Source organism: Cavia porcellus, unplaced genomic scaffold (genome assembly GCF_034190915.1).
Source record: "Cavia porcellus strain 051 isolate PalLab524CR breed Dunkin Hartley unplaced genomic scaffold, mCavPor4.1 scaffold_32, whole genome shotgun sequence".
In the NCBI taxonomy this organism is placed as follows: Eukaryota; Metazoa; Chordata; class Mammalia; order Rodentia; family Caviidae; genus Cavia; species Cavia porcellus.
Genome location: NW_026947515.1, coordinates 39,545,718 through 39,564,956, shown reverse-complemented (window position 1 = coordinate 39,564,956; position 19,239 = coordinate 39,545,718). Strand labels below are relative to the sequence as shown.

At 41.6% G+C, this 19,239-nt stretch overlaps 1 protein-coding gene across 1 annotated transcript in view; it reads left to right on the top strand.

The window, feature by feature from the left end:
• The window catches only part of Glp2r (glucagon like peptide 2 receptor), a 67,060-nt gene that overhangs the window by 20,538 nt on the left and 27,283 nt on the right, over positions 1-19,239 (top strand). The window contains exons 5-9 of the mRNA XM_003466327.3: positions 11,346-11,452; positions 13,841-13,994; positions 15,725-15,884; positions 16,919-16,979; positions 17,794-17,863. Of these exons, the coding sequence (XP_003466375.3) occupies positions 11,346-11,452; positions 13,841-13,994; positions 15,725-15,884; positions 16,919-16,979; positions 17,794-17,863 (552 nt within the window). The remainder of the gene's footprint in view (positions 1-11,345; positions 11,453-13,840; positions 13,995-15,724; positions 15,885-16,918; positions 16,980-17,793; positions 17,864-19,239) is intronic.

The window sequence follows — 19,239 nt, the reverse complement described above, 5'->3', positions numbered from 1 at the left end:
CAGGGAATGTTACTTAGCGAGATTGAGAATAATTTTGTAATTGTGAAGAAATAAACTTGTCGTGAGTGTCTTAGAGCACTCTGAACTCCGGGCAAGGTAAACACGCACACACGCCTGATCGGGACACGGGGGGTACAGTGCTCGGAAAAGAAAGACAGGAGAGACACCTTTACTGTCTGTACCACAGGAGAGACACCTTTACTGTCTGTACCGCATTACACTGCACTGCACGCACAATCTTTATTTTAGGATTCATATATAGTAAACCCGATCAGTTCACAGAGCCCAGATAATTAAGTAGTGAAAAGGCATTCTTTGTGGCAAGCTACAACGTGACAGACTACAATGTTTATTCTAAAGCTATCTAAGTGAAGTAAATAATCACAACCAGTTCTCATAACTTCTCTAGCCCAGGAAGAAATTCATTAGCTCAAGAATGTTGTTAATTTGTCTGCTGTTAGTGTCACAAAGGGTGGCCAGCCACTTCCTCAAGACTTCTGCAAAACAAAGCCAGCTCACAGTATGGATTCCAGAGGGTGAGGGGTCTCACTGAGAACAGGCATTCCTATTCTACCTCCTTCTCGCATACCAGGGCAGCTATTGTAAATTGCAGGTTAGAGGGGGTTGGGCCTACAAAGTGACACCTCATCCCCCACACTTCCTTCCTTTTTATTTTTTAACAACAATTTCCATAAGATCAGGTTATTAATAGTATTTCGTCTTATGCAGTAAAAATACACAAGAACTATGGCAATGAGAACTATAATTAAACTAAGTCCCATGCCACTAAAAGTGTGGGTTATGCTCTGCCAGATTCCTTTGGAATCTAATCCTTTCAAAGATTGAGCAAGCAATTGCGCGAATTGTGCCAGGGATTCATCATCATTTTGCTTTGCAAAATCCTTGTCAATTTGATTATGCAAAGATTTTATTTCCTCCTGGGCAGAGGTGTTTCCATTTAGATACATTCTAATCATTTCCCATTCATGTTTTGTTTGATTATAAGGTCGTTGGGTTATACAGAAAGTAGTTGAATTTCAATCACATTTTAAAAACACTTGATGCTGAAGAGCCAATATTTTTTTACCCATCCATTCAACTGTTTGTTTAAGGAGGTCTATTTGTTGTTGTAGTTTGGCGTTTATTTGCCACTGAGTTAACCAAAGTTCATGAGAATTTTCATGTCATAATTCTACAACATGTTTTTTTTGCAAAGAGGTTTGTAAAGCTATTCCTGAGACTGTTGCTAGGGAGGCTACAGTTATCAGACTTAACAGTACAGCAACCACTATTCCAATAAATCTTTTTGTACGTTTTAACAGATGTTTAAAAAATTCAGTAGTAACAGAAATTACTGGGTCTTGAGACCATGGTCGAGTTAAATTTACAGGCAACCAAATATGAGTTTTTTGTTGTAACAGCATAACTGTATAAGGCTTAGTGAAATTTAGTGTGCTATTTAAGCATGTAAACAATTGACAATTTAAACAAGTGCAAGAAAAATGTGTAAAATTAAAAGTTCCCACTAAAAAGACATAAGGCAGAGGTGCACAAACAGTAATATTATACATTTTAAACCTAGTAAAATTATAAGTAGTAGATACAGATCGACTAGTCCCTGAATAGGAAACATTGTACAAGGTTACAGGTTGCATAGCGGCTGGAATCTTCCAAATATGATTTTGAAGGTGATGAGGGTATTCTTCGGCTGCAACAGCAGGGTTAGCGATTCCACCATCTCCCCACCACAAAAGAGACGTCTTCTGAGGAAATATAGGAGCTCCGTCAGTTATTTTCTTTGGATCTGGAAGACTATACACAACAGAGAGATTACATCTTGTCTCATTCCATTCAGCACATCCATTAACGAATTTTCCAAATGGTCCCCAAATAATATACCCATCAATATTTTTAGCAAATTTTCCCACACATAGTTGCCAAATTATGGGATTATAAGAAATATTTTTATAAGTGAATTCAGGGCATACAGGAAATGTATTTATGTCAGGTGCTGTTAAATTTCTCTAGGTAACATTAAAGGTTTGAGCAGCCAAGGCTTGAAGCCTTGTCCTTTTGTTGCCTGCTTTTATTCCATGTTGAATCCAATACTGCCATCCCAGAGGGATGCAAGGCGGTTCCCCAATGTAAATAGGCCTTTGATTACCATAATAAGTAAAATTGAATAATGTCCCATCATCTTGATTGTGGGGGTTAAATCAGCCCACGGTGCTGACAAAATTTCTCTAGGTGTGGTATAAAGTAAAATATCACTAGTTCCCCATTTTACAGGTTCTAATAAAGGGGGATTTGGAATATATGCCTAGTACGAATGTGGAGGTACCTCAGTCCCCGATGTAACGGTGAGCAAGGCACATAAAGCTAAAAACAAGTTTTCAGGGTTTAAAGGCTTTCCTGCTTGAAGGACAAGCCGTTGCCCTTCTATGGTCAATTTCTTTAATTGTCCCCATGTAGGGAGGGGATTTAAATTTGGTCGCTGTGAGCGGCGGGATTTTCTTAGCTGTAATCTGGCCATGGCTGCGACAGGAACAAGCTCAGCATCTTCAGCCTCTAGCTGGTTTTGCGCTCGCTTCTGAAGGCACGGTTCCGGTTCCTTGGGGAGTTGTCTCCGGGGCTGGCGAACAGGGTCTGGAGGCGCGGATCCTGATCCATCGTCCAGGGACCCACTGCTGAATTCCATGTTCTTTCCCCTTATAGAGCAGTGTGCCCTTCTCCCATTCAGCCTCTGGAGCTGTTTTAGTCCAAATAGGTTCATTAATCACAAAGGGCTGCTGTTGCTGTTCGAAATGTCTTTCAGCTCTTGTTAATATTTCACCTTGTGGTAAATTGAGAAAATTTAAAATAAACAATGCTTGATGCAGTAATGTTTTTGGACTGTTTTGCAATTTAAACAGTATTGGTATCTGAATATCCTCCTGACTCCTCCTTTTTAATTTTTTAATTTGCAACTTAAGAGTGCCATGTGCTCTTTTAACAATAGCTTGACCCTGGGGGTTATATTTAATCCCTGTAATATGAATAATATTATGGAGATCACAAAATTGTTTAAATGTTCTGGTAGTATAAGCAGGTCCATTATCTGTTTTGATTTTAGAAGGAATTCCCATAACTGTAAAAGTCTCTAATAAATGTACAATAACATTTTTAGTGGATTTTCCCTGTTGAGCAGTAGCCCATAGAAATGAAGAATAGGTATCAATAACTACATGTACATAAGAAAGCCGACCAAAAGAAGGTACATGTGTAATATCTATTTGCCATAACTCATTAGGTTGAGTTCCTCGAGGGTTGACACCTGCGGGAATAATTCTTAAATGTAATGGTCTACAAATAGGGCAGGCTTTTATAATTTGTTTAGCTTTTGTAAAAGGTATCTTATATTTAAGATGCAAATGTCCTGCATTTGCATGATTAAATTGATGTTCTTTAACGGGTGTAGTGAACATAACTAAGGAATCCACTGCATTGTTACCTGATATTAATGGTCTGGGTAACTGAGAATGAGAACGTAAATGAGTAATAAAATAAGAATGATTTCTTTTTTGAACATGTATTTGTAAATTTTGAAATAAAGACAATAAAGCAGGCTTATTAGAATATAACACAGCTGAATAGATATTTGTCACTACTCCAACAGAATAGGCCGAATCGGCTATAATATTAATAGGTTGGTTATGAAAATCTAAAAACACTTGTAATATAGCAAAAAGTTTATTTTGTTGTACAGAGTTAAAATTTGTCTGACGTACCCAGTAAGATTTTTGAGTCCAATATGCAGCTTTATTTTTAGATCCATCTGTAAATATAGTCAAAGCTTGTGGAATTGGCTGTACAGCTAATAAGGTATTAACCACAAATTGTTGACGTCTAAAAAAATCCCATAATTTACTTTTAGGAAAATGATATGAAAAAGTTCCCATGAAATCTGCTAAAGCAATTTGTAAGGTTTCAGTAATTGACAACAAATATTCCCATTGTTCCTTAGTTAAAGGGATAACTATATTGTTTATATCTTCTCCTATCAAAGTTATAGAACGAGCTCTACCATTTATAATTAAAGCTGCAACCATGTCAATATAAGGCATAACATTTTTAGATTGCTTAGTTTTAGTGAATACCCATTCTACTGGCATAGCATTCTGACCTAAAACTGCAGAGGGATAATGAAAAGTATTAATAATATATAAAGTTAGAGGCAATTTAGGATCAATCCTAATTAAAAATGCATCCTTAATTTGTTGTTCTACAAACTGTAATTCTTGCTCTGCTTTTGCTGTTAAAGAACGAGGGCTGGATGGATTTGAAGAGCCCTGTAGAGTAGCAAACAAATGTTGTAATGCATGGGTAGGGATACCTAGTGTGGGACGAAGCCAATTAATATCCCCTAATAATTTTTGAAAATCATTTAAAGTGGATAACTTATCTCTCCTAATAGACATTTTTTGTGGAATCACCTTTTGTCTAGTAAGAATATATCCCAAATAATGACTAACTTCTTTCTTTTGAATTTTATCCTGTGCTATTACCAATTAAAACATTTTAAAGACTGTTTTTTTTTTTTTTTTAGATTGTCAATTAGTCCACGTGTTTGCCATGGTTTCAGCAAACAGTTGCATTTTCCTAGATTTTGAATTTAAATCTTTACATTGTTTTATAAAACTGTCAATCGTTCCAGTATCTTTTATTGGAATTAAAGCCCTTTTGCATTCATCATTAGCATTTTTAAAAGCTAACATTTTTAAGAGATGCTCTTGTAAGTCTTGTCCCACTACTGTTTTTTCTATAACATTTTGAAGTCTTGCAACGAACTCAACATACGGTTTATTGGCTCCTTGCAGAACTTTAGCCCAAGATCCATATTCTGATCCTTTAGGCCGTATTTTATCCCAAGCTTTTAAAGCAATATCTTTTAATTGAGCATGAATCTCTCTTGGAGCTCCTGCCTGATGCTCAACAGTATCAAAGAAACCTGTACCAGAGAGCATGGGATAAGAAATGAGTCTAATATTAGGATCTCGATCGTCAGCATTTTGTCTTGCCTTTTCCGCACAACCTTTCATAAACCACATGTGCCACTGTAAATATTCTGGCTCTTAGGATCAAGAAAACCAACAACAACAAATGCTGGAGAGGCTGTGGGGAAAAAGGAACTCTCCTGCACTGTTGGTGGGAGTGTAGACTGGTACAGCCTTTGTGGAGATCTGTCTGGAGGTTTCTCAAAAAGTTGGGATTGGAAATCCCATTTATTCCAGCTATTCCACTTCTAGGCATATTCCCAGAAGAACTGAAAGCATCATACCACAGGGATATATGTGCACCTATGTTTATAGCAGCACAATTTGTAATCGCCAGATCTTGGAAACAACCCAAGTGTCCATCAACTGAGGAATGGATAAAAAAGTTGTGGTATTTCTATACAATGGAGTATTATTCAGCTATAAAGAAGGATAGCATTGAGATATTTATCAATAAATGGGCACAGCTTGAGACCATACTCATAAGTGAAATAAATCAATCTCGCATGTATGAATACCGAATAGTTTCCCTAATGTAAGTAATGATTCAAATATATAAAAATATGTGATAATCATGATTCCCCATTATGTGGCCTTGAAGCCTTATAAAATTTTCACTTATTAATTAGAAAGGCTTTACTCTGGGCTTTTTGATATGGAAATATTTGAAGCTATAGTATATGAAGTTTTATCCAAATATTTTAAGGAAAAAGACAGACACTATGGTAACTACTATTCTTTAAAAAAAATTATTTAGCTATTTCTTATGTTTATTTTAATTAAGGGAAAAACTTAAAAAATTAGGATATATAGTAGTAACTCTTTTTTATCTCCTATTAACTTGTTTTGAAGTCCTGTAATACTCCCAAGATCTTGTTTTGACTGATTAGACTCTGTTCCATTCTGTGCGATAGTAGCAAGTTTGAAGGTATAGGCAACTAATTTGAAGGCAATAAGATTCACAAAGATGCCCATTCTGGTTTGACTATTGTCTCCTTTGTAAGTCCTGTAGTGTTCACAATGCCTAAGTTTTATTGGTCTTGTTCTCCACTGTTTTGTCCGGCTTTATAATATCTAATGAGATGGACAATTCCTTTTAAGGAAACAAGAGACAATGTTGATAACCATTGTTGATGACCTTGTACTCTGTTCTACATCATGTGCTATGTCTATCCTTGGTTTGGACTTACAGCTTTGTTTTGCCATATTTGACTTTATTCTCTCCCCCCCAAGAGAGTAATGAGAACTGAGGAGTAATAAAATCCAAAATGTATAAATTTTGTTATAAAAAAGAGAGGGAGGGGAAAAAAAAAAGAGCTCTAACGGATATAACAACAAGTGTGTTTAGGGATGTTAAATAGCTGACTATATTAATGTTTTTGGATCATTGAACACAGCTGTTTGCAGACTCTCCGTTTGAATGTCTACTTTGTATTCTTTGATACTGTGATTTGAGCAACTATTTCCAAGATGATATTATGTAATCTATTAACAGGTGATTTCTTACTGTTATGTTTTTTTTTTGTAGTTATGTATTATGTGTAACCTTACACTGCTTTGTTTTGTTTTGTGTTTTTCTCTTTTTCCTCTTAAATAAAAAAAAAAATATTCTGGCTCTTTTAAAAGAATTTTGGCCAAGGCCTTCCAATCATAAGGAGCAAGATTACCATACTGATCTGCTACCGACGTTATTAATTCTTTAGTGTAATGAGCCTGAGGGCCATAAAGGGTTATAGCCTTTTTTAATTTTGCTAAATCATCTATATTAAATGCTTCCCATCTAGGGGGAACTGTCGCTCCATCTATTGGCTGCGGCCTGATTACAGGGAAAGCAAAGGCAGGCTTTTCCTCGTCAGAATCCCCTAATTTTGGTAGATCAGCCAAAGCTAGCTTGGCTTTACTCCAATTAGGGTTAGATGGAGGAGGTGCAGAGGGAACTACAGGCGGGTTCTGCTTAACGGAGAGTTGTTTCACCTCTTGTGTTAAATGCTGTATAGCCTGTAAAATTGGGCGATTGTCATATTTGATATTGCTGCGGCAGCTAAAGCTGAGTCGGCTGTAGTGGATTTTACTTTTAGTTTGGACGCCTTTTCACTACTTAAAGCGATAGCGTCATTTTGAACTACATTCTGCTCCTCCTCTGTGAGGGGCAATTCCTGAATAACTGGCTTAATTTCTAGTTGAAGATTTTCTACAATATGTTTATCTTCCATAGCTTTTAATAAAGAGTACACAACCGACCAAATAGCCCAAAAACGTAAAGGAATCTTCTCCTCCTGTTGCATAGCCCTTTCTATACTAACCCTTGCCTTTCTCCATACTTTTACATCCAAAGTTCCTTCATCTGGAAACCAAGGATTATATTTTTTAATTGTATCAATACACATATCCAAGTCAGCTGACCTGAGCGATATGCCATATATAGATAATAAATGTTTAAGAATTTTTAAGAAAGGAGAGGAAGCAGATTGTCCCATTTTCCCGTAATAAAATTATACTTACCTTCCTAAGCGACCTTTGGAGCCCCACGTTGGGCGCCACTTGTCGTGAGTGTCTTAGAGCACTCTGAACTCCGGGCAAGGTAAACACGCACACACGCCTGATCGGGACACGGGGGGTACAGTGCTCGGAAAAGAAAGACAGGAGAGACACCTTTACTGTCTGTACCGCGTTACACTGCACTGCACGCACAATCTTTATTTTAGGATTCATATATAGTAAACCCGATCAGTTCACAGAGCCCAGATAATTAAGTAGTGAAAAGGCATTCTTTGTGGCAAGCTACAATGTGACAGACTACAATGTTTATTCTAAAGCTATCTAAGTGAAGTAAATAATCACAACCAGTTCTCATAACTTCTCTAGCCCAGGAAGAAATTCATTAGCTCAAGAATGTTGTTAATTTGTCTGCTGTTAGTGTCACAAAGGGTGGCCAGCCACTTCCTCAAGACTTCTGCAAAACAAAGCCAGCTCACAGTATGGATTCCAGAGGGTGAGGGGTCTCACTAAAAACAGGCATTCCTATTCTACCTCCTTCTCGCATACCAGGGCGGCTATTGTAAATTACAGGTTAGAGGGGGTTGGGCCTACAAAGTGACACCTCATCCCCCACATAAACTCACCAGGAGACCATTATCATAATTAAATATGAGTATCTAGTAGCAAGATTCTCAAAGCTCATAAAACCAAAACTGGTAAAATTTTAAAAAATAGAGGAAAAATAATACCAACTCTACACAAACTGTCAGGCGATTATAAAGATGGAGACATTTTCCCAACTCAGTCAATGAGGTTAAACAAACACCAAGCCCAAGGACATTCCAAAGAAATAAAACTACGGGCCAGGATCCCTCAGGAACAAATACAAAATTAGACTAAGAGAGGAGAGGGAAGCTGTCTAAATAAATCAGATCTGTTCTCTGCAGGTTCCAGCTCCTCATGATCAGCGTAATCTTTGTGTACCACAAACATGAACTATGGTGAATAAAAATTTAAATTTTTTGACAAATTGAATCAATAATAACGTTTAAAAATCATGATCAAAGGCAGCTAAACAAAGAATACACAGGTTGTCTTACCATTTGAAAACTAACAATGCAATTGAGCCTGTTTGCAGACAACTATGTGATCCTCTCAACAGATATGACAGAGCATGTGACAAAATCCACCCATGACAGAATTCTCCACCTGTTCGTGTTCAGAGAGAACTTTCTCAGTCTGACACAGGTGTGATGGTCTGGATAGTGGCTCCTTCCTGAAAGGCATCCATGTCCTAGACTCTAGAACCTGAGAATATTTATTTTATGTAACAAAAGGGACTTTCCACATGTGATTAAGTTAAGGATCTCAAATGGGGAGATTATCTTGGACGATTTAGATGGGCTCAATGTAATCATAAGTGTCCTTATGAAAGTGGGGCGGTGATGTTAGGGTCCGAGAACAAAGATGGAGGGACAGACAGCAAGGCAGGAGAGCAGGGAGCTGCTACACCCCTGGCTTTGAAGACGAGGAGGGGAGCTAAGCGAGAAGGGCAGGAGTTAGAGAAGGAGGTGATCAGGTGTTTCCCTGGCACCTGCACAAAAAATGCTGACCTGGCAACACTTTGAAGTATCGCGATAAAACTGCCTTTAGACTTCTGATTTGCAGAACTGTCTGACAGTGGGTCATCTTGATTCAAGCTGCCAAGTTTGTGACAATTTATTATGGTAGCCATAGAAAATCTGTATGAAGGAGCATCCTTATACTAGTTAGTGAAATATTAACATACTAGTTAGCAAGAGTGAATACTTACCCCTAGTATCTTTAGGAAGGTCATGAGTCTATTCTCTCCTTCTAGCCAGTATTACACAGTGAGCACCAGACATGGTGATGCATGCCTGTAACCCCAGCAATTGGGAGGCTGAGGCAGGAGGATCACTGCAAGTTCAAGACCAGCCTGGGCAACATAGCGAGTTTGAGGCCAGCCAGGACTACAGGGAGAGGCCCTGTATCAAAAAAACAAAACAAGGCAAAGCAAAACAAAATAACCATTATGCTGTAGGCCTTAGAACAATTAGGCAGAAAAAGAAATGGAAGGCATAGAGTTCAGAAGAGAAAAAGCAAAAACGTTTTTCAAACAGCACATAAAACTCTACACAAATAAGTTTAGCAAGGTTGCCGGATGCACATTAAATTTTAAAAATCAATTCTGTTTTCATATACATATGGTGAGCAATTGAAAACCCTGAAATTAAGAGAAAATACCATTTGTAACAGCATTAAAATATGAACTATACAAAAGTACATTTGATAAAAGATGGGCAGGATCTATGTGATCTGGCCTGCGGATCCATCTGTGGGGTGTACCTGGAGGGGGAACCAGGATGAATAGAACAGGGAGGAGACAAAGGGAGGTTGAAGCAAGTCGAGAGAATCCGATCAAGCCTCCTTTATTCAGGAAGTGATCACATCCTTTATGGGCCCAGGGCGGGCTGGTGGGACAGGAAGAGGCTACGGGGTGGTTTCTGATTGGTCATCGTCACGTCCGGGTGTGTGACGTAAGCAGGAGAGGATTATGGTTAATGTAGGCAGGTGCATCATATGCCGGTAGGAGAGGGAGGCAGGGAGGCAGCAATGGGGCGGTGGTGCCGCTCCCTACATATATGTACTGAAAATTAAAAAGAAATAGGGCAAAATTAAAGAAAACTTAATTAAAATGGAGAAATATGTGAAGTTCTTGGGCTTCATATAGTTAAGATATTAATCTTAACTATAGTTTCAATGAAATCTCAGTCAAAATTCCAACAGAATCTTGGCAGAAATCTGCAAGCTGATTGTGAAATACAAAAAAACAGAGAACAGCCCAAACAATTGAAAAACAATGTATTTACTGTGGCTTCTTGTACAAAAAGCTGTTAAGAAACATAACCTTAGTCCCGCATGGTGGTACAGGCCTTTAACCCCAGGACTCTCTGGAGGCTGAGGCAGGAGGATCACAAGTTTGAGTTCAGTTTGGATAACAGTGATTTAGCAAGATTCTATCTCAAAATAAAAAAAAATTTAAAAAGCTGGGCATGCAACTCAGGAAAAAGTCTCTTGGTTCCATTTCCAGTACTGCAAAAAAGAGAGAAGAGATTGAAGTGAAGGAGGAGGGAAGGGAGGATGGAAGGATGGGAGAAAGGGAGGGACGGAGGGGGGATGGAGAGGGAGGAAGAGAGGGAGGAAAAAGAAAAGCAAAAAGAAACGTGCTCTGCCAGTGATATATATGATGGTTTGAGCAAGAAGATGGGACTCTCGGAAAATCACATTTAGTTGCACAGATTTTCCAATAAATGATCCGTTTATCACAGTCAGGCCATCCTGGGAATTAGGGGAAATATCTCACGGATCCCATTGGGCTTTCTTGCAGGAGCTCATCTCTGAAGTTTTACTATGTAAAGGAATCACCCAGACAGAGACCTGGCTCTGTTCTCCAGGGAGAAGGACCTACAGACTCCAGGGACAATTGTCCAGGGGGAGAGAGCCCACCTCCATCCCCCAGGCGCCCTCTTGTCCTGGACACAGTTCCTTCATGATACCTCGATGCCTGGGGCATCAGTGCTGGGTCCACTGTGGGCTCTTCACTCGCTGGGACTCCCCAGCCTCTGAGGTGCCCAAGGGGGCAGCCTACATCCCCTTCCTAGGTTGTGTATAAAGGTAGGAAGGGAAGGTTTATAAGCATACAAGGGCTGAGCCGTGTCTCCATCACTGCCTAGACCCTTGGTGGCCCTGGGCATAGGCTGGCGGTGGTGGACCTTGCCTTGGTGGTCACCTGTGCTCTTCCTCCGTGTCCAGGTGGATCATTATGCCTTGTTGGCAACCCTGCAGCTGATGTACACCGTGGGCTACTCCGTGTCTCTTGTCTCCCTCTTCCTGGCGCTTAGTCTTCTCTTGTTTCTTAGGTGAGTAGAAGCTCTGACACGGGTTCATCAAGGTGTCCTGTAATTTCCTCAGTGGCTGCCTCCAGCAGGCCATAGAGGACTGGGCTGTGTGATGTCACTGACCATCAGAGCTGGAAGGGGCCTGACAGAGCGTTTCATGTGCCTGTCTCATTTTGCTAATGAATGGGACGAAAGGCGATTCCCATACAGAATTTAAGTCCAGGACTCCTGACACTACTTTTGGGATTTGATACTATCTGTGTTGTCACAGCCAACCAGCCAGGGCGTAACTCCCGGGCCACACCCAATCATACCGCAGGCCACTCTTACCAAAACTCCATCGGAGCTATCATCGCTAAAGGAAAGTTAGAAACTTCCCCTGTAGAACTGGGATTTTAATCCAGGGCCATGGCTGTCAGTTATTGAAGGGCTTCCTCTTGGCACTCTACGGACATTAAATCATTTAAATCTCACCCCCATGCCCACCCTCAATGAAGCCCTGATCCTAATTGAGTTAAGACTAATTCTAGTCTTAGGAGGTTCCCGCTATGATTGCTCCTGATTTACAGGCGAGTGCACTGGAAAATGGAGATAGAATTCCAGGTACAGCCAAAATATATGATGAAGCGTAAATACAAAAATTTATTACAAGAAAAAATCTATCACTCTTAATACCCCTCAAAATACTCCCTTCACACACACTTATCTGGAGAGCTCCTACTTTCTCAAGCAGGTTTGGAAGTGCTCTTTCATGATCTTCCCTAGGTCTGATGTTTAAGAAAATACAGTGAACACTGCTATGGAAAGCCATCTACATGGAAAGGCAGACTTATAAAACATTGTGGTGGGTCCCACTGACCTTATTCACCAAGTCTGGGAAATTTGGCTCTTCCCCAAGGTCACAATGACCACGAGAGGTCAAAGTCAAGACCCCCAAAGCAGCCACAACTGTACCACTAAAGACATGTACATAAAGGACTTCCTCCAGACCTGCTTCAGAAATCAGGGAGAGCCATGGCACAAGAGTGCCAGAGGCAGGGGCTATGGGAAGGGGGATTTGGCAGCAGGTGTCTTACTGTAATATTTTTTTAGTTTAAAATGCTTATTGTACTTTTCCATCACACCTGATAGCGTGCCCAGTGCCCCTCAGCTGGTGGGGGATGGAGCCAGGGTCACAACAAGCAGCCTAGGGTCTGATTGGTTTTGCTCCTGGTACCATCTTTCAGAATCCAAAGGCTGAGTCCATTATTAAATGGCATTCTTAGTCTCTGCTCAGGTGAGATACTGATGGGGTCACCAGGGAGCCTCTGAGGCCACCCTTTGGACTCAGCCCACTCAGGACCATAAGTGAGGAAAATCTTGCAGAGTGAGCATGTGGAGGCCTGGTTGTGGACTCTAGGTACCTGGCTGCCAGTCCCAGAGCAGCTTCTCATCTGGGCTCTGCTAGCCCAGGTCTGGCTTCACTTGAGCCCTCAATTAGAGAGTTTTCTGAGACTCTAAGAGGGAAGTCATGACCTTCCTGGGATAGTGATGTAAGCTATAGAATTCTACAGCCTGGGCCTCCCGAGTATCTGTGATGTCCCTCCACTCACCTTCCCAAAGTCCCCGAACCCAGCCAGAAGGAAATAACTGCCCAGCCCTGCAGGAAGTGGCCTTTGTTGAACCTGGGTTGGATAAATGTCTGTTTTGCCTCAAGTTCCAAGACAACTAAGAAAGCCCAGTCTCAGGGAGAAAAATGCACACATGGTAAGACCCAAGGACATACCTCGAAACTAAAAATGTCATAATAGCTCTTCAGCAAAGTGGACTAGGGTAGGAGCTGCATAGAAGGCACAGTGCTAGAAAAGGTTCTCCAGGTGAGAAACTGATGTTCAGTGTCACATCAGCCTGCGTGCCAGAGAGCAGCAGGACGTCCAGCGATAGGTGGTGAGAGCTGACATTTTTCTGGGCACTTGTTACAGGCAGTTTATCAGAATTAACTGGTTTAACTTCCTTCTCTAAGACTGTCATCCTCAGAGGCAGAGGAGGCTTAGCAAGCTGTGCTTTGGCCTCAGAGTTTCTGGGTTTGGATATGTTCAGTACCACTTATTGCTTCGGGACTGTGGACAGGTGGCTTAACCTTTCTTCTTTAGGAAATAAGAGGGCCCACTCCTCCAGTGGTGGCAAGAAATAAGGACATCAGAAAGTCCCTGCAGGTGTAAATGGTTGCATGTGGTCTTGCATGTCCAGCAGGTCCCCAGCGGAAGCTACTATAACCCTGTTTTACGCACGGGGAAGATGAGACACGGGGGAGTCAGATCTCCTGACTCAGCAGCCCAGCTCTGAGCCCGAACTGGAAAACGTCTTTCTCCAGGCAGGTCAAGCATGTGCCTGCTCGGCTGAGCCATTTTTCCCTGTCTCTTCACACAGAAAACTCCACTGTACTCGCAACTACATCCACATGAATTTATTTGCATCATTCATTCTGAGAGCCGTGGCTGTGCTGGTGAAGGACGTTGTCTTCTCCAGCTCCTACTCCAGGAGGCCCGACGACGAGAGCGGGTGGATGTCCTACCTGTCCGAGGTAGGTTCATCCCCCTGTCTAAACGGGGCCTCTCATTGAGCAGGGGGGACGGAGGAGGGGGACAGGGAGGTGAGGGGTGTCCAAGACTTCTAGGTTAGAGAAGCAGCCTGTGTTCTGTGGGCACCTCAACCCCCCGAGAGTGGGCCAGGTCAAGGAATCAGAAGCGATGGGCTTTCCACCTCTGCTGTACATTCTTGGGTGGGAAGTTTTTCATCTGTATGCAAAATAATTGGACCATCTTAACCGTTTTGCAATCAGTTTTTAAAGCAGCAAGGCTTTTCCAAATTGAAATATGCAACAGAGCTGTTTTCCCAATAACAACTTACCATGTTCCTAGTTTGCTAATACTGTGTTTTGTTTAGCATTTCCTCACTGATGATTGGCTATACTTTTCTTGTAAAACTTTTGTTAAGTTTTTGTATCAAGTTTATGCTGACCTCTTAAAATAAATTGTTATGTGGGGACTGGGGATTTAGCTCAGCGGCATAAGCGCCTGCCTTGCAAGCAGGCAGTCGTGAGTTCGATCCCTGGTACCGATAAAAACGGAAAAGACAAAAAAAAATTGTTATGTGTTTCTTCCTTTACTATTTTTGGAAGAATTTTAAGATTAAAGTGAATCCAAGTGGACAAAGAATTTCTGTATTGGAAGATTTTGAATTATAGGTTAATTATAAATTTTATATTTCCTATTCTGGTGTCAATGATAGTAATCTTTTTAGGAATTTGTTTACTTAGTTCATCTAACTTTTCAAATCTACTGATATAATATTGTTCAAATTTATGGATATAATACTGATTCTCTTTAGATCTTGCTGACATCTGTTGGGTCTGTAATGTGCTCTCAGTTGCATGCCTGTGACTGGTTCTTTGTATCTGGACTCTTCTCTGATTCCCTTTACCAGACATTTCTCAACTTTACTGAAATCTTCAAAGAACAAACTTTTGACATTGATCTCTTTTATTAACCTCTCTTTTAACAAGAGAGAACCTCTTTTGTTCTCTTTTTTTTCCTGTCTTCTTGCGGCAAGGTCTTGCAGTGGAGATCAGGATGGCCTTGAACTCACAGCAATCCCTCTGCCCCAGCCTCCCAAGAGCTGAGATTGCATGTGTGCACCACCATGCCTGGCCTCTTTTCCATTCTCATTATTTCTTTGTATGTACTTTCTTTGGATTCAGTTTGCTATTCTTTTTTCTAACTTTTCTGGCATTATTTTAGATAACCAATTTCCAACATTTTTCTTTTTAAATAAATGTACTTCAGGCTGAAAGTTTCACTTTTAGGGTTGCTATTAGCTGCACAACAGAAGTTTAGTATGCAATGGTTTCCTTACACTTAGCTCAGGAATATTTTCTAATTTTTGCAATAATTTCTTCTTTGATTTCTGGGTTACCATGTCTGTTTTCTCATTTCTTACCATATAAAGATTTTTAGTTACTGATTTCTAGCTTCATTAAGCTGAGGTTAGAGAATACTTTTAGTGTATGGATTGGAGCAGGTGTTGAAGATGACTGTTCCCTGTTTTTGTTTAAAAATTCTAGAATGTCAGGAAAGAGTTGGTTTCTAAAAGCTCTCTGAAGCCCCCTTGATGATTTATATTATTGCCCAGTACTCTGAGATGACCATCAAGGGCTGGAGAGGACAGAGGAGGGCTTGTGCCTCCTTTCTCTGTCCATTAGGGGATCGCGTGCTGGGGAAGCCAGGGCTGACCTCCAGTTATTCTTCCCTGCAGGTGTCCACCTCCTGCCGCTCTGTCCAAGTCCTCCTGCACTACTTTGTAGGCGCCAACCACTTATGGCTGCTGGTCGAAGGCCTTTACCTCCACGCACTGCTGAAGCCCACAGTGCTTCCTGAAAGGCGGCTGTGGCCCAGATACCTGGTGGTGGGCTGGGGTGAGTGACCTGACTTCCCAGCTTCCTCTCCTGGGACTCAGCAGAACATGGGAGCCCTACAGAGTGTTGGCTTAGAGTTTGGAATCCAACTGGAAGACAACTTCTGGGACAGATAATTCCTTAGTGACAAGAGACTCTGATGAGAAGTGTGCGTGTATGTGTGCATGTGTGTGTGTGTATCTGTGTACATACCTGAACATATGTGCAGGTACTGTATATTCAGTGCAAACATGGAAAGGTCTTTGATGGCATCAGATGACAACGCACTACTGTCAGCTGCATGAGTGTGCTTCTGGTGCCATAGCAAAGTATCCATGTGGCTTCGATGACAGACATTGCTTTCTCGTGGTGCTGGAGGCCAGGAAATCCAGCATGAGTGTATTCTCATGAGGGCGCTCTTCATGACTGCAGAGAAGGCAGACAGACAGATAGACAGACAGATACACACACACTCACAAACACACACACAGAAAGAGAGAGAGAGATCTTGCCTCTTTTTATAAGAGCATGAAGCCAACCACAAGAATGCCAACCTTACGCCAACCTCCAACCTGACTGTCTCCAAAGGCCTTATCTTCAAATACCATCACATCGGGGATAAAGCTGCAATATACAAATTTGAAAACACAGCATTTAGTCTATCACAGCAAGTGCTCAAGGTTGTGTTTTGGATTTAAAGATGAGAAACAATATCCAGACCTGGAACCCCTATCTACAAAACCATGGAGAATTTGATGCTGCAGGGTTCAGATGAAATAACCTAGGCCTGCGATTCGGGAGATTTTGGTTTATGTCTTTAGATCCTCTCTGAGTTATAACGTGAACTCTTCTTCGGATGCTGGTTTCTCTCATCGTAAAGCAGTGGTTCAGCCAGTCGCCCCCCCCCCCCAGCTCTCTCTGGTTCTTGTAGTTCATGATTCTGTATTTGGGTTTTATAAGTTTTAAATGGCTGCCCTGGGCACCATCGGGCTGGGGTGGGGGCAGGCACATTTTGCAGCCTTCTGTCCCTCACATTTCCTTTTCTTTCTCCTCAGCTTTCCCCGTGCTGTTTGTTGTCCCCTGGGCTGTTACCCGTGCGCTGCTGGAGAACAGCGGGTAGGTGGCTCACTGGTTTCCCTCTGCTGTGCGCCAGTAATTTGCTCAAATATAGAATGATACCATTTCCTAAAGAGAAATTAAACTCTCCCACCTCTGTCCTTTTAGAATATACTTACAAATACAAATAAAGTGATCAAAAGATCTTCTAGTAGTTTAGTAATTTGGTTATCCAGGCAAATGAACATACAGATGTTTATGGGTTGGATGTGGTACTAGGTATGTAAGGACATAAGTACAGGAATACTTTCTGTAGCACTGTTCACAGTGAGGAGAAAAAATAAAAAAGCAAAGCCAAAAATCAAAAAAACACCCGAGTGCCAATCAGAATGAGAATTATTGATTAAATAGTAGCATACTTGTATCTTGGAATATTATGAAAAAAATCAGGTTAGCTCCTGGTTTTGCACTTTAAGTCTGTTGCTGAATAATGTGTATTGTGTGATTATATGCTTCTCCCAGATAATCACCAAACATATATGATATATAACACATACGATATACATGTAACATATATGAAACATGGAAAAACAGTTTCCTAAGTAATAAAGAATCTGTATATAAGGATTCATGTTTATAGGATCATGTAGAAAACTTTACACAGTGCTATGAACAGTGAAGAACAATTTCAAAGTAAAAAAAGCTAATAGCACCCAGACTAATACAAAGAATTTTAATTCTCTTTTCCTGGTCCCACTTCTAGGAGAATGATTGGCAGGACATAAGGTTTAGAGCAAGATTTCTTCTACAGGGCGTGCGACTTTGCCATCCAACCTCATAACATTGTTATCTTCTGCCTGCTCTACGCCCTTAGGTGCTGGGCCACAAACACGAATACGAAAATCTGGTGGATCATCCGAGGACCCATGCTGCTCTGTGTCACCGTAAGGACCGCCCGCTCACCTCTTCTCCCTCTGGGCTCAGCAGCCGCAGGGCACCCCTCCTTGATCCTGGCTCCCGAATTCCCTGGTCCCTTGAGAAAGAGAAGCTGAGCTGTGAGCAGTTTCTGCTGCAAGAGAATTTGGAAACTTTCCTTGTTCTGCTTCAGGGTCTAACTTCAGAGTTACGCTGAAGTCTCCTTCTCGCTGGGTCTGAGATTCTCCCAAGGCCCTGGGCAGGAAAGGGGAGCCCAGAGGCAGCAGCTAAGGAGCTTTTCCTCACACCATTAGCAGGAGGAAGGATCAAGGAAACTACTTTTAAAGGAAGAAAACTCACGATCGGTATTAACACAAAGCTGTGAGAGGTGGTAAGACCAGGATTAGGGTGATACTATGAGACCTTAAGGGGAGGGGCCTTGATTCGTTATGGCCAGAATATTCAGGATGAGGAGAGATGTCTGGCCTTGAGTCCTAAGGTTCCTTTAGATCGTAATGTGTGGAGATGAAATCTGTCAAAGACACTTAAGGGAAAGACCAAGGAGTTATCCAGAAGTAGGAAAGGCTGGCTAGATCCGTGAGTAGAGGGTAGAAATTCTCCAGTGTAGACACGGGGCCATCATGGCCGGGTGTTGGGCCCCATATTCCGTGCTCCTCTGATCTCTTTTGAGAAGTTGCTTGATTTGCTATTCTGTGTAAATCACATGGCATCGTGAGAGAAAAAAACATCTAGTTTTCATAAGATGTCAGAACTTGTCAATAAAATACAAAGCAGCAGCTGTCTGCTTAGGCCTCAAGGGAAGAATGTTGGTAAAAAAAAGGCAGGAGACCAAGGGTGCAGAGAGTCTGGGGACTGCAAGGCTGGGTCACATCATGTCTGGTGGGTGAGGTGACGCACAACGGCTGGTGTCTTCCCCCAGCCCCAGGAAACACAGCTGAGAGCAGACGTCACTGACGAAGTCAGCCACACACGCGCCCCATGCAGCACTGTGAGCCCCGGCTCGCATCTCTATCCAATACTCCACGATCCTCTCCTCTCTGGCCACATCGTCCGGCTGGGGTTCCAGCACCTGCCTCCTCTGGGCACCTCTGCATTGCCCGGTAGTGCTTTGTACATAGCATCACTAGTTGCAAGTGCTTTCTGTGTATGAGCTCAGTGAATCTTGCCAACGGACCGAAGAGTTAGGTGCTAGTGTATCTGCACACTCAAATCACAAAGTAGAAATGGTCACACCCTCTTTTGCATCTTTTCTGAATCTCACACTGTCTCATCTCCAGGACCTGCCAACTTCAAGTGCTTACTTGAAAACTCTTTGGTACCACTGTAAACTGCACGCTGTGGTCATCCTGGCAAGCTAGCCCAATGGGGACTCCCGATAAATGTA